General features: G+C 52.9%; 1 protein-coding gene across 11 annotated transcripts in view; it reads right to left on the reverse strand.

The window, feature by feature from the left end:
* The window catches only part of ENTREP2 (endosomal transmembrane epsin interactor 2), a 425,727-nt gene that overhangs the window by 18,214 nt on the left and 384,630 nt on the right, over window positions 1-22,883 (reverse strand). For 8 of the 11 annotated variants that reach the window (XR_013536571.1, XR_013536568.1, XR_013536572.1 and 5 more), the window contains 4 exons: window positions 13,357-13,517; window positions 12,709-12,844; window positions 4,629-4,704; window positions 1,725-1,949 (listed from right to left, as the gene is read on the reverse strand). Coding sequence is in view for 5 of the 11 variants with exons in the window: in XM_054258239.2 (XP_054114214.2) it covers window positions 1,725-1,949; window positions 4,629-4,704; window positions 12,709-12,844; window positions 13,357-13,517 (598 nt within the window). In the remaining 6 variants the exon portion in view is untranslated. The remainder of the gene's footprint in view (window positions 1-1,724; window positions 1,950-4,628; window positions 4,705-12,708; window positions 12,845-13,356; window positions 13,518-22,883) is intronic. The other 3 variants (XM_078375953.1, XM_054258238.2, XM_054258240.2) reach the window with 2 other exon arrangements.

The following is a 22,883-nucleotide window of genomic DNA, read 5'->3' on the forward strand; positions in this document are numbered from 1 at the left end:
AAGGCAGCCTTAAAGAGGTAAGCACCAAAGCAGAGAGGTGCCTGCTCTCGGGACAAGCCCCCCGCTGTGGTCTCTGCGTTCCTGGGCCGGTGCTCTGGGCATGCCCTGCTGTCGGCAACCCCCTCCCCTTCTCAACCGAGCTGAGCTGGTGTCAACCTCCAGGGCTGTAGCCTCCAGGAGCGAGGCCTGGGGGAAAGGCCGCTGCAGCCAGCAGGGACCCGCCTTCCACCCGCTCAGCTAGAATCCTGGCTACACGAGGGTCTGTGCGAAGAGGCATTGCCTTAACCAGCAGGAGAATTCAGTGGACATGTGAAAGGGAAAGAGGAATTACCGGTAAAACGATAATGACCTGCCTGTGACTAAGACGTGTACTTTAAATGGCGAGCAAGCAGGAGAAACCTGCTGAACTGTGACCCACCCAGTGGCAGATCAGACAGGAACCGCCCTGCAGCTGGCCAGGTCTGCCGTGGGTCAAGTGGTGTCCTGGGTCCCACACCAGCAGAGTGCAATGGGCCAGTGACTCAAAAACAGCCCTGCACCCTTCATGGGAATACCCACCACGTGCCTGCGGCATGCGGATCAGCCTAGCCAAGAGGGGACAGAGGCATCAGACAGGTGTGTGGGTGCCGAGGCATGAATTTCACTGAGGGGGACAGGCCACACAAAGCCATCAGGGGCCCACAGAGTGGACCCATGAGCGCCTCCAAGTACAGGGCATCCTCCTCCAAACCTCAGTGAGTGAATGTGGGCCTGAGGCCCCTGTGGCCCTACTGTGGAGAGGCTCTGGAGCTCTGAAGAACCAGCAGAGGTGGGTGTTTCAGAGGGTTCCGACAGGACTCGACCGCTGTGAGCCGGCAGTGGGATGCAGGAGGGGGAATACAGAGATGACCGCAGCCAGGGAGTCTACACGTGCCACACCTGGTGTTTCCACCAGGAGGGCACCTCCAGGCAACTGGCCACCGTGGGCCCCAGTTCCTTTCAGGGACTCGGTTCTTCCTGGTGTGGCTGGGCTCCGGTCAGAATCAGCTGGGCAAGACCACAGAGAGGAGACTGGGCCAGGACCTGCTGCAGTTCCTGCACTTCACTGTCATGAAAAAGTCCCACCAGTCTTTACTGGCACAAACTGTGCTTCCTCCGAAACACAGCGATGAGGACTGGGTGTGAGGTCTCCAACCCCAGGGTGCCCAGGACTCTGGGCTGCTGGCCATAGGGACCTGGTGCCAGGTCCTAGACTCCAGTGCACTGCCTGTGGACACAGTCGCATGGGGCGATTCCTGGAAAACTCTGGGCTGTGTGCAGACTGCGGCCAAGGTGCCTGTGAAGTGCTGCTGAAAACACCCGTCTGCCTGGGGCGGCTCCAGCCGACGAAACCCCCCCACGACCCAGAGTTATCATTGGGGGTCATCTGTCCTGTGCCAGACTCTAGGGCTTTTCTGGGTCCTGGAGCACGTGTGCAGCATTCACAGCTAATGTCTGGGACTGGCCTCTGGGTCCCTTGAATCCTTCCTTCCCTGCCAGAGTGACAAACCTGGTGGGGTGCAGAGGGGCCCACAGGCTGCTCCCCACCCACCTCCGGCTCAGGGGCCATCAAGAACACATTCCCAGTGTGGTCCCAGACAGGACTCCCAGGGCCGGGACTCCAGTCTCAGGGGTCATTAAGACCTGCAGCATCCAGGGAAAGCCAGCCACACTCTTAGGACATGGGTGAGCCTGGCCAGCCATACCTGCTGTGCCAGATGTGCATGAGGTGGGGTCGCTGGTAGAGCGGGACACATGCCCAGGTCCTGGCTGCACCTGTGAGCCCATGCCAGGATCCTCCAGAGACACAGAGCCAGGGTGAAGGGCAGGTTCAGGGGGCGCTGGGGTGCCTACAGGGCCATCGGGGGATGGGCTGGAACCTGGCGTGGCGATGCCCTCGGACACCAGGAGGCTTGTGCTGTCAGCTGGTACTGTAAGAAAAGGGACATGGCATTAGGGCGGGCGACCTCAGGGGATGCTCATGTGGGACATGGCCTGCCCCTCGAACTCCAGACCTAGATGAACTCTGAAACCCTGGGGGTGCAGAAACACTGAATAAAATTGACATGGTTGGGTGCAGTGGCTCATGCCTGTAATCCCAGCACTTTGGGAGGCCGAGACGGGTGGATCATCTGAGGTAGGAGTTTGAGACCAACCGGGGAAACATGGTGAAACCCCGTCTCTACTAAAAATACAAAAATTAGCTGGGTATGGTGGCAGGCGCCTGCAATCCCAGCTACTCAGGAGGCTGAGACAGGAGAATTGCCTGAACCCAGGAGGCAGAGATTGCACTGAACTGAGATTGCATCATTGCACGCCAGCATGATGGACAAGAGTGAGACGGAGTCTTAAAAAAAAAAATTGACAATCACCGCTTTTATGCTGTTGAAAGTTGGGGGAACCAAGTGAGTTCCCCAAAATCATTCCAGGAATGGCATGGGTGTGGTGCTTAGACCCTTCACACTACATAAGAGATTAAAAGTTAGAAATCAGATGCTTTGGTCTGGGTGAACAGGGCTGGTGCAGGGATACACAGCAGCTCTGAGGGACATCAAGGCATCCCTGCCAGGTCCTAGTGGACCTGAGATCTGGCCCACCCATGCAGGGATGCAGCCCCAGGCCTGGTGTGCAGCCAGACAGGGCAGTGCAGGCAGGTGGATAAGCTCCGCCCACAGGACACTGGCCTTGACTCTCAGGGTGTGGATGCCTGGCCAGCAGCAGCAGCTGCCTTGCCTGGGAACGATCCCAGAATGCAGATTCTCAGCTGGACCCCAGATCCATGGAAGCAGAGACCCTGGTCCTAGGCCTAGCCACCGGGGTTAGAGCAAGCCCTCCAGGGAATTCTGGTGCCCTCCAAACTGTAAGAACTGCTGCTCCAGACCAGGATGTGGGTCAGGGCTGAGCTCCTGCCCGGAACCACTCCAAGGCTGGACCCCGCGGGGGCTGAATGGGAATCTGTTTTAAAACCATCTCCACGGGGTGTGCATGCATGAGACAGCATGAGAAGTGCTCCTGTACTCTCACTCCAGTCACCAGGTGCCCTCAGAGCCCCCTGCTAGTGCTGGGATGGATACTGCAAGGTGAATCCCCTTCGTGGGGGCACTTTGGAGATCATGGCAGCCTCAACTCCTCCAGGCGTGGGGGCTTCAGGTCTGTTCCTGCCACCCTTTTCTCCCCCGAGTCTGTGACCTTGCCCCAGGGTGACAGGCCTTTCCGGGCACCTCCCACTTCATCCTCACTGCCTGTCTGTGAGGCAGCCCTGGTTTACTCCCATCCCATAGCTGCAGAAATGGGCTTAGGCAGAGCAGCGTTGAAGGTCACATGGCCACCAAGGTGCTCCTCTCCTTAGTAGAGCCCTGATTCTGTAGCCCAGCAGGAGCCTGGGTGCAGGAAGCTCTGCTGGTGCCTGAGTCAGCTGTAAAGTTCAGCACCCAGGTCCTAGGAGGGAGGAAGATCCAGCTCTGCTGAATTCTGGGTGAGGAGCACCCCTGTCTATTTCAGCCTGCCCTGAGATGGCAAACAGTCAGGGGCCTGGTAGCACTGGTCCCCCTCAGCCCAAACCCTGATGTGCCACAGGTGTGGCCACCCTGTGACAGTGACTGAAACACACTGTACCCTGGGTTGCCCCGGGAAGGCCACTGAGCACCTTGGACAGCTTCTGATGGCTTGGAGTGACCAAGGGAAGGACAAGATTACTTCCAGTCTCACAACTGCAAAGACGCTGCGTTCTGTAACCTCAAGGTGGCCTCCCAGAAAGACGGCCCCTTCCCGGTTCTCAAGGTGGCCTCCCAGAAAGACGGCCCCTTCCCTGTTCTCAAGGTGGCCTCCCAGAAGCCCCTTCCCGGTTCTCAAGGTGGCCTCCCAGAAAGACGGCTCCTTCCCTGTTCTCTTAGACGTTGAGTGAGCGTTGGGGAGAGGACAGAGTGCCCTGGGACTATCGTCCTGGCCCTTTGTGGGATCAAATGAGTTATCTAACTGTGGTCTCCAAATAAGCCAGCCCACGTGGCGCCTCGCAGAGGCCTCAGATGGTGGCTCTCTGGGCTCGCCTGGCCTCTGTGTCCTTGCTCCCTCTGCTACAAAGGGCCCTCCTGCTTTCTTAGAATCTTAGACCACCTCCCCTGCCCGGGCTCTGCACTTGACTTCCACCCTGTCTGTTTGGGGATCTGACCCTTGCACACGTGTCCTTCAATGCCCTCCAGGACATGACTTCCAGCCTGTGCCCCCCTTCCAGCTGCCCGGCCCAGGCACCTTCTTCAGAGGGAGATGCCGTTCACCCGGTGGGTAAAACTTTGGCTCTGGAAAGGCGACCCTAGATGGAGTTGTGCTCTTCTTCAAATCCATACCCCTCAAGTGAGAAAGCGGGCAGAGGGGATGAGGTCTCCCCAGAGAGCGTGGGAGGTCTCCCAGGATGCCAACTGTAGAGGACGCAGGCACAGGAAGGAATGTGGGGAGCATGGAGAGTGTTTAATGGGAAAGGCTGTTGCAAACTCCAGCCCCTTAAATAAGGAATAGAGAAAGGAGGAAGAAGAGGAGAAAACAGGATGAGGAGGAAAAGAGACATCCTCGAAAACACGAACACCCACTTCAGAAGCGGAAAGAGGTAAGATTACCTGGAGTGCTGAAGCCAGCACTGGTGTTTGGATCCCCGGAGCTGGACTCAGCCACCTGCTGATCTATACCTGTAACCTACAGTAAGAAACGGAAAGCGTCAAGGTGGGTCATCCGTGGGAACACAACACAGTAGGGCAGGCACTAAAACTTGTCTCCTGGGCCCAACACGGTAGATCACACCTGTAATCCCAGCACTTTGGGAGGCCAAGGAGGGTGGATCACGAGGTCAAGAGATCGAGACCATCTTGGCCAACATGGTGAAACCCTGTCTCTACTGAAAATACAAAAAATTAGCTGGGCGTGGTGGTGCGTCCCTGTAGTCCCAGCTGCTTGGGAGGGTGAGGCAGGAGGCTGCAGTGAGCCGAGATCACACCATTGCACTCCAGCCTGGAGACAGAGTGAGACTCCAACTCAGAAGAAAATAAAGTTCACCCACAGCTCAACTCTTCTCCCCTATATTTATGAGGTGAGGTCTGAGGGTTCAAGTCACCCTTGCAGAGGCCAAAGCCTAGTTTTTTCTTTTTTTTTTTTCTGAAATGGGCTCTTGCTCTGTTGCCCAGGCTGGAGTGTAATGGCGTGATCTCCACTCACTGTAACCTCTGCCTCCCTGGTTCAAGCGACTCTGCCTTAGTAGCTGGGATTATAAGCACCTGCCACTGCGCCTGGCTAGTTTTTTGTATTTTTAGAAGAGATGGGGTTTTGCCATCTTGGCCAGGCTGGTCTCAAACTCCTAACCTTAGGCAATCAGCCAGCTTCAGCCTCCCAAAGTGCTGGGATTACAGGCGTGAGCCACCGAGCCTGACCCAAAGCCTATTTTTGTGAACTTTTGCAATCGGTGTGCCCAACAGGGCCACAGAATCCTGATGTCAAATTGCACCGTCATCGATCTTTTGTGACATTCTATTTATTTTTCTTTTCTTTATATATTTTAGAGACAGAGTCTCATGCCGTGGCCCACGCTGGAGTGCAGTAGTGCAGTCATAGCTCACTGCAGCCTCAAACTCCTGGGCTTAAGCAATCCAGCCTCATCCTTCCCAGTAGCTGGGAGTATACGTCTGAGCTACCACGCCCTGCTTTTTTCAGCTTTCTTCTTGCACAGACTTCGATTCTGCCTGGAGAGGCCTCGGAATCTGAGGGAAGGGCTACACCCCCACTGCTCTCTATCCCATCTTCGTTCTGCCTGTTCTGTGTGGGGCATGGTTTCCACCTTGGATGGCATAGCTGCGCCATCCCTGACTTAGGGTCTCCCGGATTCGATGTCTGCATGTGATGCACACTATACACACGTCACATGGGCACCGCCAGGCACCCCATGCCACCTCAGAAAACAAGTTTTCAATCCTTGTGTTATTTCAGAATTGCTTTGGGGATACACTTGCAAATAATGAGCTCCCGAGGAGACTGGGCAGGTGAGGGGGGCCCCTGTGGCTCCGTCCGATTTCAGCTCCGGTAATTACATTTCTGCCTGCCTCATCTCCCGCCACTTCAATCAGATAGCTGGTCTCCTCCATCTCTCCTCTTCAACCAGGCTGACACCGGGGTGGGGGATGGGGCTGCGGCCTGCCCACCCACACAGAGGGTGTGAGCTGCCCCTGTGGTCTGGGGCTCCAGAGGGGGTTTTGAGACAAAGAGAAGAGGGAGAGCCGCCTAAGTGTGTCCTTTGGTCTCACTAAGATGCTTCTGAGGGATACGGTCCATGCTGTTTTTCTAACTTAGCCCTCTCATTCTGCTGGGAGGGAGTCAGGGAGGGAGAATTCACCTCACCATCAGCGCTCACTTGCCTTGCCACTGAAGTCATTATGTGCCAGTAACCGATTTTGGAAATCTGTGTCCAGAATCTCCCACCGAATCACAGGAAGAAAGCGCTGCCCTATCGGTTTCTTTCATCTGGCGCCCTCCTTCCTGCATCTAACCTGCCCTTGACCTTTCTTTTCTTTTGGATCGTAGGTGGGTGGTAACTTACAACTCCGGTGTCTAAAAGAAATCTTCGGGCAATAAAGAAACATAAATAAAACAAGAGACAGAAAACACGCAGTGGGGTGAGTTCAGGGGGAAACTGGATTCGCTTCATGTTTTGCAGAAGCATCACTCACTTCCCTCTGGCTTCTGGTCAAATTCAAATTCAGTTTTGAGAGGAGGCAGTTCCTGGGAGCGTACCTATCACCTCTCACCAGCAGTGCCAAGAGTTTAATTTAAATGTGGCCCTTCCCTGATGTCAGAAGCCACCTTGCCACGCTAAGCCACGGGGAAAATAGCTGTTCCTCTCATATGGCATTTTTACTGAACTATAAAGGCAGGAGAAAAGAGTGGGGAAGAAATGTATTTGTGGCAGAGAATTTAAGTTGAAATTGGAGTTCAGCGAGGAAGCTCATAAACACAGCTCTTTGCAGAAGGAGAGTGGGGAGGGGCTGTGCACAGGAGACACTTCGGGAATCACTTCACCTGAGTCTTACTGGTTGGCCGATGTGCCATTCTGAACAGTCATCGTAATTGAAAAATCGATTGGCATTTCAACAAATAATTCACCTTGTACAAAGCTCTGTGGCTAAGACACTCGGCATGGAATTTCTGTAGTGCGTTTCCCACTCCTGGGTGAGGTCAACCATTTAGAACCAGATTTATGAAAAGCTGTTCTTTTGGGTCAATTCCAGCAATCATGCAAAATGTGAGTTAAATTTTAGGCTGGTGGCTCAAGGCAAACCCTGAACACGCTTTGCTAACAGATATTTTGTAGATCATAACTTGTAGGACTTGGCGCTGGTCTCAGACTGTGCTGGTCGCGCTCTGGGGTTCCCTTCCACCCGCCATGCTGTCACCAAATTACACTCCCACAGCAGCACTGGGTCATGCGCAACACGCCAAGCTCCTTAAAGGCACTTGAATAGTTTGACATCCAAGGTCATAAAATATCTGCCCAAACTACTTCAGCCCTGGTGAGCTGAAGCTCACATAGTCAGGCTCCAGGCCATCCTGCTGTAGGCCTTAGCTGATGCTGCGACCTTCATCTACACCACCTCCCTCCTCCACACACCCCAGCCCCCCACACCACCTCCCCCCCAACACCCCAGCCCCCCACACCACCTCCCCCTCCTCCACACACCCCATCCCCCCACACCACCTCCCCCCACACACACCCCAGCCCCCCACACCACCTCCCCCTCCTCCACACACCCCAGCCCCCCACACCACCTCCCCCTCCTCCACACACCCCATCCCCCCACACCACCTCCCCCCCCACACACCCCAGCCCCCCACACCACCTCCCCCTCCTCCACACCCCAGCCCCCCACACCACCTCCCCCTCCTCCACACACCCCAGCCCCCCACACCACCTCCCCCTCCTCCACACACCCCAGCCCCCCACACCACCTACACCTCCTTCACACACCCCAGCCCCCCACACCACCTCCCTCTCCACACTCTAGCCCCCCACACCCCCTCCCTCTCCACACACCCCAGCCCCCCACACCCCCCTCCTCCACACACCCAGCCCCCCACACCCCCTCCCCCTCCTCCACATACCCCAGCCCCCCACACTACCTCCCTCTCCACACACCCTAGCCCCCCACACCCCCTCCCCCTCCTCCACATACCTCAGCCCCCCACACCACCTCCCCCTCCTCCACATACCCCAGCCCCCCACACTACCTCCCTCTCCACACACCCTAGCCCCCCACACCCCCTCCCCCTCCTCCACATACCTCAGCCCCCCACACCACCTCCCCCTCCTCCACATACCTCAGCCCCCCACACCCCCTCCCCCTCCTCCACACACCCCAGCCCCCCACACCCCCTCCCCCTCCTCCACACACCCCAGCCCCCCACACCCCCTCCCCCTCCTCCACATACCCCAGCCCCCCACACCCCCTCCCCCTCCTCCACACATTCCAGCCCCCCACACCCCCTCCCCCTCCTCCACACACCCCAGCCCCACACCCCAGCCCTCCCAGATCACCAGGCCGTGTTCTTCTGTAGAAGCCTGGAAGAAGTTTGTCTCTGTCGGGTCACTACATGAGAGTGATGTGACAGGAGGATTCTGTCCTATACCCACTTTTTTCAGTGGTCCCTGAAACATACACTTGCCACCAGGACAAGAAGATCAAACTGGTAATTTCTCAGTCACTTTCCTGCTAACAGAATGTGGAAAGTAAAAAAGTCCCTTTTTAAAGTTTCCTTCCTTGTTAAAGAGTAAGTGTGCTAATAACTCTTTGTTAAGCCCTATCCTATGTAGCTGTTAGACATGCCATGCTTACGGGCACGTAGTACATTCTGTGTCCTTGTGCTTTAACCCGGATATCTGTGCTAGACGTGCTCACAGGCATGTCCCAGCTCTCCATTGCTTTTACCTGTTTAGAAAAGTTTTAAATTGTTAGCCAGTTGGGTTTCAGTTTAGATTGCGAGGTCTGGCTCCAGCCAACGGAGATCAGACACAGCAGTAAGGACCACCCCAGATGCGTAGGGAATAAATTTGTGTGTTTTCCTTTGCTCACTGTACTCCGATGGCAAGATGGCTAGCGAGGGTCCCCTTCCTGCCCAGGAAGTAAATATTGCGGTGCTGAAGGATCCTTTGTCTCAGTGCTGATTTTTCTTCATGGCACCGAGCATCTGTTTCCAACACAAAAGAAACTCAGTCCTTCAACACTGGTTGAAGACTACAGCCACAGGAAACAGAACGGCGTCTGACCCAATCCTACCCTCATCCGGCATCTGACCTAAGCCAGAAGGGAGGTGTGCACAGCCCATCACCCAGGCGAGTGCTCCTCAGCCCATCCTCGGGGAGGCTGCCCCTCCTGTGCTAAACCTCTTCCCCAGCGCACCCCCAACCCCAGACCCCAGAGCCAGCTGTGCCTCCAAGGAGTCTACCTCTGCGGCCTCCTACCTTTATGCACATGAGTGCTGAGGGCAATTTCTACGCCATTTGTCCTAACAAGGAGAAGCAATTGACCCCTCCTCAGAGGGGTGCAGGGTCGTGCTGTGAAGGGGCGTTCCTCGCTGTCTAGTCAGGGGGCCTGCTGCCTAGGGAGGGGACAGCTGTCGGCGCAGCTGGCGGCACGGCCTTCCCTCTGTGGACGGTAATGGACTTCGTTGACTTCCAGACTCCCAGACGTGGCCGTGAATTGAAAAGTGCTCTCAGACCAGGGGGTCAAACAAAGTGGGCCTGAGGGCTGCAGCAGCCCGTTAATCACCAGATGCTGCCCTGCTGCCAGGCGGGCGCCCAGGGACAGGCCGTGCAGGGGGTCGTGCTGTGCCCCTGCCAGCACTGGGAGCTGGGGGTCTCCGAGCCAACCCTTGGTAATCTGAGATCAGCCTCTGACCTTACAGCTCTTCTCACTGCAGTTCTGAGAAAGAAATCTCAACTGAGAGAATCCCCCAGAGTTTGAGAGAGGGGTTTCGAGTTGGCCTCACAACCAGCGCGATCCTCTCCCGTAGATCTGCCTCTTCAGAGAAAACTGTGACACAGCAGGAATCCATGTCCTTCCCGGAGCTGCCGTACAGTCAGGCACTGAATGTCACATCCAGGTCTAGAAGTGACTTCCGGCATTTTTATAAAGCTGAGCCAGGACCCCTGCCTTCCCAGTGTTGCTTAGCTTTCTGTTTATGGCAACAATAATTCAAATCAGTGTTATTAGCTAAGCAACACTGGGAAGGCAGGGGTCCTGGCTCAGCTTTATAAAAATGTCTAACAACGTTTCCACAACTGCAGGTTCGGGAATGAATTTCGGGGCCATGCCCACCTCCTCACTAAAGGATTCCTCCCCACAGGCAGCTCCCACACGTGTGCTTCTAGAACCCACAGGAAGAAGGGAGTCCCAGCCGGGGTGCAGGAACCGCTGTCTGCAGCTGCTCAGCCACTCCAGGCATTCCAGGGGCACTGTCTGCTGTGTGAGGGGGTGCTGGGGGCTCATGGGCCGGCCGGAAGCTGAGCTGGCCTACCACAAGCCACCCCAAAGGAGGTCCCTATGGCATATGTGACTCTCCAGGTGCATGGCGCCTTACAGCGTCTGAACGTGCTCTCCATGTTTCCACAGTGCACAGGGAGGCCACGTCTCTTCCTGTCCTAAGACCACCCGACCTGCTAAGGTGACTGACCCGTCCTTGTGGGTGTGATTGTCAGCAAAGCTCATGAGCTTATTCAGCCACCATGGAAACTGCTGTTCCATCCACAGAGGCTCCTCAGGGTCAGCACTGCCTTGGTCCCTGGTTGGCAAAGGGACCAACATTGCCACCTGGCCTGTGTGCACGTGGGCCCTTGGGATCTCAGCGTGACAGGGAAAATGGGGGTGACATCAAAAGGCCTGAGCCCTGTGCTAGGGTGGCTTTACAAGAGTCAGCAAAGACAGCAGGCAGCCATCCAGGCCTGATCTGACACCCTGTACCACTACCTGGCCGATGATCTGGGCAGAGAGAACCGTCTGGGGCTCCATGGCTGCTGAGAAGCCCACAGTGGGCGCAGTTCTCGGCGCGCCTGGATGCTTCAGGTCATGCTGTCACCCGCTCTCCTCTGCTTGCTGCTTGGGGCTCAGAAGTGGCTTCAGCCTCTCCCTCTGCCCCTCCCTGGTGAACCTCCTCGGCTCCCCTGCCTGTGCCCTCCGCTCCAACTTGCTGCTGTGTGTCCCAGCCACGCCCCAGTCCCCGAGGCCTCCAGGACCACCCTGACCCCCTGTCACGGGAGTTCTCTGCATTTTCCAGAACTGGACTGTTGACCTCTCTAGCAGGACTGGGGAATGTTCACAGATGATATCCTAAAATATGCTTTGCAATCGCTTGGACACCAGTGAGTTGTCGATTTGGTCTATTTACAACACCCCACATTCCTTGGAAGGTGGGTCCTTGGAGGATCCCTTGCACTATGAGCCACGTGACCTTTCCAGATGTCCCCATCGTTCTGCCGTGGCTAGCAGCATTTCACACTGAGTAATGACAATGACAACAAGGAGGAGGAGGAGGACAATCCCCAAAAAGGATGTCTGACGTCTGCTGAGCTCAGTACTTACTATGCTCCAGGTCCTGTTGGCTCCACTCAGACAACTTCCCATTTGGTCCCATGACCTTGGTACTACAATGATGCCCATTTTACAGATGAGGAGACCGAGGCTTCATGAACATACAGCCTGTCACATGTCAGGCACCGAGAGGCTGGGGGAGTGCCCGGCACGCACAGCTCAGGGAAGGCCGGAAGCACTGGCAGTAGAGGCACTTCCCTGGCCTGAAGTGTCTCAGCCTCAGACAGGAGCAGGGACCCAGGGCAGCTTCCTCCCCTCCTCAGAGGGCGCTGATGGCACTATGTGATCAAGGCCGGCCGGAGCGCCCTGGATACTCGGTCCATGGAACCAGCTCTGCTCCTGGGGGCTCTGCCCTCAGGTCAGGAGCTGTCCCAGGTCCTTCTGCCTGCATCCTAGAACACCCACCAGCATGATGCTCAGACGCACCTGGGCTGTGAGTTGTGGCTGCAAAAAGGGAATTGGGGAGACAAGGGGACAAGCACCGACACTAGGTGCCCCAGGCCTGGGCTGGCGTCTCTGCAGGTGCTGCTCTCCGAGCCTGTGGCCTCATCTATAGCACAGGGCTAATGAGACCAACATCCTGGCCAGGTGCGGTGGCTCATGCTTGTAATCCCAGCACTTTGGGAGGCCGAGGTGGGTAGATCATGAGGTCAAGAGATCAAGACCATCCTGGCCAACATGCTGAAACCCCGTCTCCACTAAAATACAAAAAAACTAGCCAGGTGTGAACGCAGGAGCCTGTAGTCCCAGCTACTCAGGAGGCTAAGGCAGGGGAATCGCTTGAACCTGGGAGGTGGAGGTTGCAGTGAGCCGAGATTGTGGCACTGCACTCCAGCCTGGCAACAGAGCAAAACTCCATCAAAAAAACAAAAACAAAAAAAGGACCAATGTCCCACAGGTTTGCTGAAACGCTTCAAGACAGACACATGCCTCAGGGGGCCTCGGCACAGGGCACTCGCGGGTGTTCGCAGCCACTTGGACCTGGTGCAGTGTGAGGTGCATCCCGAGGGCCGGCCGGAACAGTGTCCCCAGCGTTCCCACAGAAACTGGCCTTATCTGGGGCCCCAGGCCTCACCTGGCTGGCAGGGGGCTGGCCCACCACCGCCTCGTACGGAGGCGGGAGCTCAGCAGGATAGAGCAGGCCGGGGCTGTTGATGGCCACGTCATACAAAGTGCTGAATGGAGATGGAGCAAAGTCCAGGTGGAGGCCCCTGAAAAGGCAGAAGCATCACATCGTCACTGCCTGAGGACTGAGGCGGAAGGGCTGGCAGCTCTCACAGCAGCCGGAGCAGGGGCAGCCAGGGTTTTCCCTCTCCTAATACTTCCCATCATGGTGAAATCAAAGCTTCACTCACTGGGCGATCCGCACCTTTGTTTTAGAACATCAACATTTTCAAGAAACTCTACCAACCTGTCCATTAAAATTCAAATAATCGTCAGCTGATGAAATCTTTCATTCAACTTTAAATGTAACACGAATGACTATAGACGGCAGCTTTGCACATCGCGAGAACGTTAAGGCAGCAACTCCCATCGGCCTCTGGTTTCTTTTGGGCTGTGTCGCAAAGGTGCCACGGGGAATGGTCAACGTCTAAGACCTCTCCTTCCACTGCCCCTTCCCTGTTCTCAGTGCCAGGCCTGCAGGGCCACTGCAACTCCCACCTCCCAGACACTGCTGCTAATCTCGGTGGCTTCAAGATGGGGGCGGCGTTGGGACACCAACCTCTGGGCATCGGCAGAGGGTGTGCAGGTGTACTCTGGGGGATAGTAGGGTGGAGGCGGGAGCGGGGGGATGAACTCGTCGAAATCCAGGGTCTGGTGGAGAACGGTGCCGTGGGGAGTCACGCAGGCGGGGTTGGCGGGATGCGACCTCTGCGGAAGGAACTGGAAAACAGAGACAACCACAGAGTTATCTGGGACATCTTGTGTGGCTTGTGTCTCATTAAGCTAATTACATGCAAGCTTTAATGATCGGTTTGGAATGCCTGTAATTTCAACTGTCAAGCCACGGCTGCCAAGCGCCCGCTTTAAAACGAAGGCTCCAGGAGGAACGCCTTGCCTCAGAAGCCTCGTTACGCTTTGCTGCCCACGCTGTTACACAGAATGCCTGTTTTTAAAGAAAAAATACGGTCTGGGAAGTCTTGAATGCTGCCCCTACTGCTCCACCTGGCCCCTCTGCTGTCGGAAGGCTGCCTGATGTCCGTGGTTTAAGACGGCACTTCCCAAAGTGCATTCATGAGAAAACACTAGACCCTCCCCTTGAGATGTGCCCCTGCCACCCCGGAACTCCTGCGGTGAATCTGTGGGAAATGCCACATACTCCCTTAGGGAGTCCTGCAAGGTGCATCTGTGTGTTCAAGGCTCTGAGAAGGCCTGCGCTGAGATACTCACTTAGCTGTTCAACGCTTTAACCCAGCCTTTCCCAAACATTTCATAACGGGCCCTCTGGACACATAGCCTCTATTAATATTGTGCAGTTCACTGCTCTGAGGAAACAGAGACAACTTCATGAGTTCCAGAACCTTCTATGGGCCAACCTTGAACACTGAGATGCTGCTTTAACAGTGAGGTGAAATCACTTTAACGAAATGAAACCCATTTCTGCCTAGTTTTCCATTTCTGAAGTACTGACAACCAACTGCTTTTCTTTCCACCTCCGCGTCTCTGCTGTCCAGAGGTCCCCTGTGACATGGAGATGCCTGAGACACTGCTCCAGCTGCAGTCAACCCTGCCCTGAGAGTCTGCATGGCAAAAACACTCATGCTGCAAAGGGCTCCTGGCCAGGGGACCTACCTACACATGGCAGGTGAGGTAAGGAGAGGAAGGTTGAGTGTGTGTGTCTGCATGTGTGCATGTATATGTGTGCATATATGTATATGTGTGTCTGGACATGTTTCTCTGTATGTGTATATGCATATATACGCATGTGTCTATGTATGTGTCTATGTATGTGCATGTGTGTGTAGATGTGCATGTATGGGTATGTGCGCATGTATATGTATCTGGATGTGTGTGTACATGTGTGTGCATGTGTATACGTGCATGTTTGTGTCTGTGTGTATATGTGTATGTGCATGTGTGTGTATGCGTGTGTATATGTGTATGTGTGTGTGCTGAGGGAAGAAGGGACCCAGAATCACCCCACACAAGCAAGGACAGCTCCTTTAGAAAACAATGAGGTCTCCAAGCACCATGTGAGCCTGCAGTCCCCGAAGGATTGATGAAGAAGATATCTGAACAGGTCTTGAAAGATTGGTGGGATTTCATCAAGAGGGAACGCAGGGAGACACCGAGGCTCCAAAGCAGGTGAGCCAGGGATGGATGTGTTTAAGAAAAGCAAAGAGATGAGGCTCTGGAGGTCGATTCTTAATTCTGGGGACTGGGGAGCCAGTAAGGGTGTTAGAGCTGGGAGCAGGGGACTGGAGCTGCGTGGTAGGAGAGGCCTTCTAGCAGCAGGGGCAGGGTGGGTTGCAGCTGACAGAGGTCAGGATGTGAAGCACTTCTGCACCGGTAGGGTGAGGTGATGATTCTGAATGGGGTCAGGTGCTGTGAAATGAGCGCACTCTAGGTTGATGGAGAAAGGCTGGTGGCTGTGTCTAAAGGTGTAAATCACAGGAAAAATGGCTCCCATAGCCTCCCTAACACACAGAGCACACTCCTCGCCTCTCTGGCTGGACCGACCCACGGATGTGTGTGTTTAATTGTCTGAAACAGGCGAATCACTGGCTGAGAGCAGGGCAGATGTGCGTCTGTCGTCCGCCGCCTTGGAGGCTGTTAGTCCAGATGCCTGCTGCACAGAGCTGAGAGGTAGGGTGAGGGCAAATGCCCTCAGGTCTAATCAGGAAATACTTTCCATTAGCCTCTATCAGAAATGAGAAAAAAATCAATGACATACTCAAGCAAAACTAAAGACACCAAAACACTTCCCAATTCAAGGCACCATCCCACCAGGAAAGAGAACGCGCATTTGAGGAGGGGTGGAGCTGCAAGTGACGCTCTACGCAGGTGCAAGTGAGCAGAGGCTGTCACACACCGGAGGTTGGGTCAAGGTCAAAGGATGCACCTGCATCTGCGCTAAGCTCCGGGTCGCCTTTCGGGGGGTGAGGTGCCCCCACCTTCCTGGACTCCATTCCCAGGGATCCTTTGACCTTGACTCCTCAGCCTCCCCAGCGAGAATCCCGCAAGTGGTGCTTGATGTCTCCCCTCTCTTCCCCACCATCAGTGTGTGTTTAATTAAGGCAGGGTGTGTCTTCGTCCTCTCCTCTGCAGGCTGGGGCTAGAGGGCTGCAGAGCCTGGGAACTTCCCAGGCTCCTGTGCCCAGGGTGCAGGTGGGCTCTGCCTGTAGGGGGTGCCAGAGGGCGCCTGGCCAGCCAGCGGGGCAGCAAGGGACCTTCGGGTTTCCTGCACGTTTCCAGCTCCTCCTCCCGTTCCCCGGCTCCGTGAGTTGAGAGCTCTCTGCAGTTACCCCAGCCTTCCACACCAAGTAACCTGCTCCTCTCGTGTTGAAATCCTCAGGGCAATTTCTCTTCCTGCCCATTTGGGGCACATCTGTTTCACCCACCCTCGTGTTCCCATCTCACAATCGCACACGAGAGCTCAGTGAACTTCTGCAGAGGAGACAGGCAAACACCTGGGCGGGGGGCTCCACTCAGCCCCTGCCCACCCGCTCCTCGCAGGAGCATTTAATCTGGGTGCCTCTCTGCCTTGATTTGCTGTCTCTGTAATTTGGTCTCCATCCTGCTAGCAGAGCTGTTTTTAAACCAACCTGATGGGGTCACTGCAGTTGAAAATACTTTAAGGAGACCTTGGCTCACTGAACTCCATCTGGTTTCCAGCTTCCTAACCAACCAGCGCCCCAAACTCCCTGCTCTTTGAACAGATCTGCTCCAATCCCAACTAGCAAACACGTTTTGTTCCTTCTTCCCAGCTCCCCACCTCCCTTTCATCTGGCACCTCCCAGTCACCTTCAGGACCAGCGGAAATGCCTGCGACCCTGAAAAGCCTGTGGGCAGCCATCCCTCCCCCGCCTTGCCAAGCTCCAGGCTATGGAGCCTCACCTGCTTGTTTATTGCCAGAGGTAAAGCTCAACTCTGCACCCAGAGGTTGAGGGCAGGAAAGGGGCTCTGAACTGTCCCTTCTTTCCCAGGTGGCTCTGCTTGCCCTGCTCCGTACCTGCCTTCTCTGATCTATGTGGTGGCAAAGGTATACCTGAATCTGGTGCCCAGCTGGGGTGCTCACACACCTGAAGTGGGCATCACCAGTGCCCAGGAGTATTTGAGACCCTGCTGGAGAAAAGCCCTGCTCCGTCTGCTCTGGGGAGAGGGGATCCGAACTCAGGTGTGTGATGTCCTTCCAGGTGCATGTGGAAGTGATGGAGGACAAGAACTAAGGCTACCTGGCCTCGGGCAGCTTCCCAAAGCCCACTTAACACAGAGCCCCAAACATTTCGGTCTATCCACACAGCCCAGGGGCTGGGATCTGAGGGAGAGCATGAAGAGGTCAACAGGCCTGGGACCAGGAGTCCGACGACACGTCACTTGTCTGTGGGCCCTGCCTGGGCACTGAGGACCCACAGGATGTGAGCACATGACTGACCCTTTGGGTCTCGGTCCCCTTCCCTGAGAAGCCTCCCTAACACACAGAGCACACTCCTTAGTCACAGACCAGACAGCAGTGCCGTGTGGTTTAAAGGAAAGCTTGCATCATCGTATGAGTTCACCTAGCCCATGCCTCCATCTCCTGCCATGGGGGACAGGGTGGGACAGGTGGCAGCGGTCTGTGGACAAGGGCCTCGGATGTCCAGGAACACCGTGGAGGTCTGAGCTGCCCGTTCCTCCAGGTCCCAGCCAGGTCTGCTTATCTGCCTTTGTATTCAGTGGGCTCCTGCCCAGCACCCACTCTCCCTGCTCCTTCTACCAATGTCCGCGACACATCCTGAAGGGAGCACACACACCTCTCAGTTTTCCAGAAAGACTCAGAAATACAGGGGAGGGCTAAGAAACAGGGGCTGAGACCGGCACAGTGGCGCAGAGCTGCCAGGCTGCAGGGCTGCCTCGGGGGCAAATTGGGAAGAGGTGCTCCTTCCAGCGGGAGGCCAGGGCACTGGCTGTCATCCCCTCAGCCCAGCACCCATCTGCAGGGGGTGGCAAAACAGGGCACTAGAGAAGGGCAGTGGGGGCTGGAGCCGTGGCTGGGGGCGCTCCCACGTGTTTTTTCCAAGAAAAGAAATTAAGGTTAGCTGATCAGGAAGGAGTGGCCAAAGGCCTTCTACACACTTGCCCACAGTGAGCTTCCTTCCTAATTATGCTCCTCTGTACATCAGCACCTTCACTCTGAAGGTCTCAGATACAAATAAACACCAGAATGAAGAGTCAGTACAACAAAAGCCACAACTGAGTGCACAAAATGAAAACTCACTCAGAACAAAGAGTTCGCAGTAGGGGAAGAAAAGGAACTCAGAACAGCAGGGAGCAGCAAAGCTTCTGCAAAGTGAAATCTAAAGAGGTCACGAAGATGTCACGGGATGCTGTGATTAAGGACCAAGGATGACTGACATAGAAAGGACATCCCAAAGGGCTGACGCTAACACATTCTGCCTGGAACTGAATGTAAACTAAATGATGGAAAACCCAGAAGCGGGCCATGGTGTGGGAGGAGGAGGAAAGTGGACTCACTCCAAAGACACGACAGGGTAAGGAGAAAGTCACGCTGGGGAAAGCACAGAACACCAGTGCACACAGATGCCAAGAGTCGCCTTCCTCTCTGGGACTGGCGGTTGCCTGGTTAATGAACAAGAAAGTTATGTAAAGTGGGGAGTTTTACACACACACATATATACACACGCACACACACATACACACATGCACACAGACATACACGCATACACACACACACACACACACACACACACACAATACATACACACTTAACCCACCTTACTTTAACTTAAATCCTGTATACATGGACACATTCATAGAAAGACACACACTATCAAAACAGAGAAGAAATAGAAAGTGTGACAAGAGAATGCATTAGTAATAATTAGTAACAACTACCGGCAGGGAAAAGTGCAGGTTAAGATGGCTTCACTGGTGAACTTTATCAGATATTTATACAAGGGCCAGGCACGGTGCTCATGCTTACCATCCCAGCACTCGGGGAGCCCAAGGAGAGAGGGTCACTTGAGCCTAGGAGTTTGAGACCGGCTTGGGCATCATAGTGAGACCCTGTCGCTACAAAAAAAACCTGAAAATTAGCCAGGCATAGCGATGTGTGCCTGTAGTTGCAGCTACTTGGGAGGCTGAAGTGGGAGGATCACTTGAGCCCAGGAGGTGGAGGCTACAGTGAGCCATGATTGCACCTCTGCAATGCACTTCCAGACTCATTCTATTAACATAAAAAGGACTACACATCATGACCAAGTGAGATTTATCTCACTAATGGAAGGTTGGTTCAACATCAGAAAAATCAATCTGTGTAATTCAACGTATTAATAAAATAGAGGACAAAAACCTCACAGTCATCTCAGTAGATCCAGAAAAAGCATTTGACAAAATCCAACTTTATTTTTGATAAAAAAAAAAAAGACCCGACAAACTAGGAATAGAAGAGAACTTCCTGAATCTGATCAACAGCATCTATGAAAAACCCACAGCTAACATAATACTTAATGGTGAAAGACTGGGTGCTTCCCCTAGATACAAGCCCACTCTCACCGCTTCTATTCTAGATTGTAACAAAGGTTCCAGCCAGGGCAATTAGAGAAGAGGACAAAAGACATCCAGAGTGAAAGGGAAGAAGTAAATCGATTTCTATTTGCAGGTGACATGATTTTGCATGTATAATGAATCCAGAAAAAAACTCATAACAATAAAGCTCATCATGAGTTCAGCATAGTTTCAGGATACAAGATCAATACAAAAATCATTTATGTTTCCACATTTTAACAATAAACAATCTGAAAATTTAATTAAGATAGTAATTCCATTTATGATAGCATCAAGAAGAATAAGACACTCAGAAATAAATGTAACCAAAAAGCAAAACTTATACACTGAAAACCATTAATGTAACTGAAAGAAATTAAAGAACATCTAAATGAATGGAAAGGCCTCTAATGTCCACAGGCTGGAGGACTTACTGTGGTTAAGATGACAATACTCCTGAAACTGATCACAATCCTTATCAAAATGCCAGCTGGAGTTTTTGCAGAAGTTGACAAACTGACCCTACAGTTAATGAAACGAAAGGGCACAGAATATCCACAACAATGTTGAAAAAGAACAGAGCTGGAGGGCTCACACGTCCAAATGTTGAAACTTACTCTGAGGCTACAGCAATCAACACCATGTGGCACTGGCACCAGGACAGACGCAGGTCAATGAAATAGAATTGAGAGTCCAGAAGAAAACACATATATCTACAGTCAATTGATTTTGACTGATGTTACCAAGACCATTCAATGGGGAAAGATTCATTTTTCAACAAAGGGTGCTGGAAACAGAACAAAGCTTGACCCTTACCTCACACAAAGTATAACAATGAACTCTAAATGGTCCCAGCACTTTGGGAGGCTGAGGTGGGTAGATCACAAGGGCCAGGAGTTTGAGATCAGCCTGGCCAACATGGTGAAACCCCAACTCTACTAAAAATACAAAAATTGGCCAGGTGCGGTGGCTCAAGCCTGTAATCCCAGCACTTTGGGAGGCCGAGGCGGGTGGATCACCAGGTCAACAGATCGAGATCATCCTGGTCAAAATGGTGAAACCCTGTCTCCACTAAAGATACAAAAAATTAGCTGGGCATGGTGGCGCGTGCCTGTAATCCCAGCTACTCGGGAGGCTGAGGCAGGAGAATTGCCTGAACCCAGGAGGCAGAGGTTGTGGTGAGCCGAGATTGCGCCATTGCACTCCAGCCTGGGTAACAAGAGCGAAACTCCGTCTCAAAAAAAAAAAAAAAAAAAAAATTACAAAAATTAGCTGGGCATGGTGGCGCGTGCCTGTAATCCCAGCTACTCGGGAGGCTGAGGCAGGAGAATTGCCTGAACCCAGAAGGCAGAGGTTGCGGTGAGCCGAGATCGCACCATTGCACTCCAGCCTGGGTGACAGAACAATTCTCCGTCTCAGAAAGAAAAAAAAAAAGACCTAAGTATAAGAGCTAAAACTATAAAGCTCTTAGAAGAAAACATCACTTTGGATTAGGCAGTGGCTTCTTAGATGTGACACCAGAAGCACAAACAACTAAAGGAAAAAATAGAGAAACTGAACTTCATCCAAATGGAAACGTCTGTGCTTCAAGAGAAATGATAACCCACAAGTGGGAAAGAAATTTACAAAAGAAAAACCTGATAGGGAGTTGTGCCTAAAATACAGAAATAACTTTTATAACTCAGTAATAAGAAGACAAATACGGGAGGCTGAGGCAGAAGAATTGCTTGAGCCCGGGAGGCAGAGGTTGCAGTGAGCCGAGATCATGCCACTGCACTCCAGCCTGGGTGACAGAGTGAGACCCTGTCTCAGAAAAAAAAAAAAAGAAACCCAATTTTAAAAATAGGCAAAATGTCTGAAAAACATTTCTGTAAGGAAGATATACAAACAGCCACAAGTACCTGAAAATATCTTCAACACCATTAATTATCAGGGAAATGCAAATCCAAACCACAATGAAATACCACTTCACCACCACTAAGATGGTTATAATGAAAGGAAAGATAGTAAGTGTTGGTGTGGACGTGGAGAAACTGGAATGCTCATGGTCTCATGGTGGGAATGTAAAATGGTGCAGCTGCTTTGGAAAGTCTTGCAGTTCCTCAAAAAAAGAGTCATCCTTATGACCCAGCAATTCCCCTCCAAGCTATATACCCAAGATAAACCAAGACATATGTCCACACCAAAACTTGTACAAGGATGTTCATAACAGCATTATGATAAGAGCCAAGAAGGCACACACCCATATGAACATCTCCTGATGAATAAGCAAAATGTGGTACTGATACAATGGAATATATTGTTCAGCCGTAAAAAGCAATGAAACGTTGGTACCTGCAGAAACACGAACGAATCTTGGAAACATCGTGTTAATTGGAAGAAGACAGACACAAACGGCCACATACTGTATCACTGAATTTATATGAAAGGTGCAGAACAGGCAAACCCATGGATACAGAAAGTAGATGAGTGGTTTCCTAGGGCTGAAGGCGGGAAAGGAAATAGGGCTGAGTGCTGAAGGGTATGGGTTTCTCTTGGGGATAATAAAAATGCTCTAAAATGGATTGTGGTGAAGGTTTCATAATTCTGTGAATATATTAAAACCACGGAATTCTTTTTTTTTTTTTTGAGATGGAGTCTTGCTCTGTTGCCCAGGCTGGAGTGCAGTGGCGCAATCTCAGCTCACTGCAACCTCCACCTCCCAGGTTCAAGCGATGCTTCCGCTTCAGCCTCCAAAGTAGCTGGGACTACAGGTGCATGCTACCACACCCAGCTAATTTTCGCATTTTTAGTAGAGATGGGGTTTCACCACGTTAGCCTGGATGGTCTACATCTCTTCACCTGGTGATCTGCCCACCTCAGCCTCCCAAAGTGCTGGGAAAACTGCTGAATTTTAAGTGGGGGAATTGTATGATAGGTGAATTGTATGTTAAGACAGCTGTTACCCATTTCCCCATCTCACCGATCCCTGGCAAAAGAAAAACCATGTATACAGTGTCCCCCTGAATCCACATCCAGAGCCCCTCCTGCCACAGAGTACTAAAGTCAGTGAAGGGCGAAGTCTTTTATATGAGATGGTGTCTTATTTGCACGTAACCTACACACACCCTCCTGTATACTCTGAATCATTCCTCGAATATTTCTAACTCCTAATACAATGCAAATGCTATGGAAATAGCTGTTATGGAAATAACAGGTGCACTGTTTTTTATCTATATTTTTGTTGCTGTTCTGTTATTTTTGCTGTGTTTTTTCCTTGAATAGTGTCGATCCATGGTTGGCTGAAGGGGGGCTGACTGTACATACATGGATGGACCTTTCTCTGCCCAAGTAAAGCCTCTTCTGAGAGTCAGTCTGCTGTGTGGAGCGCCCTGTGGTCTTTCTTACATAAGCTGCATCTACAAGACATGGATCAAACAACCCTCTTCTGTGTTTTTAAAGTGGGGCTATAGCTGAAAGGCACTTGTTAAGCAATGTGCGAGTGGACTCCCTCTAGATTTATGTATTTATGTATTTTTTTGAGAAGGAATCTCACTCTGTCAC

Source organism: Callithrix jacchus, chromosome 6 (assembly GCF_049354715.1).
Source record: "Callithrix jacchus isolate 240 chromosome 6, calJac240_pri, whole genome shotgun sequence".
Classification (NCBI taxonomy): Eukaryota; Metazoa; Chordata; class Mammalia; order Primates; family Cebidae; genus Callithrix; species Callithrix jacchus.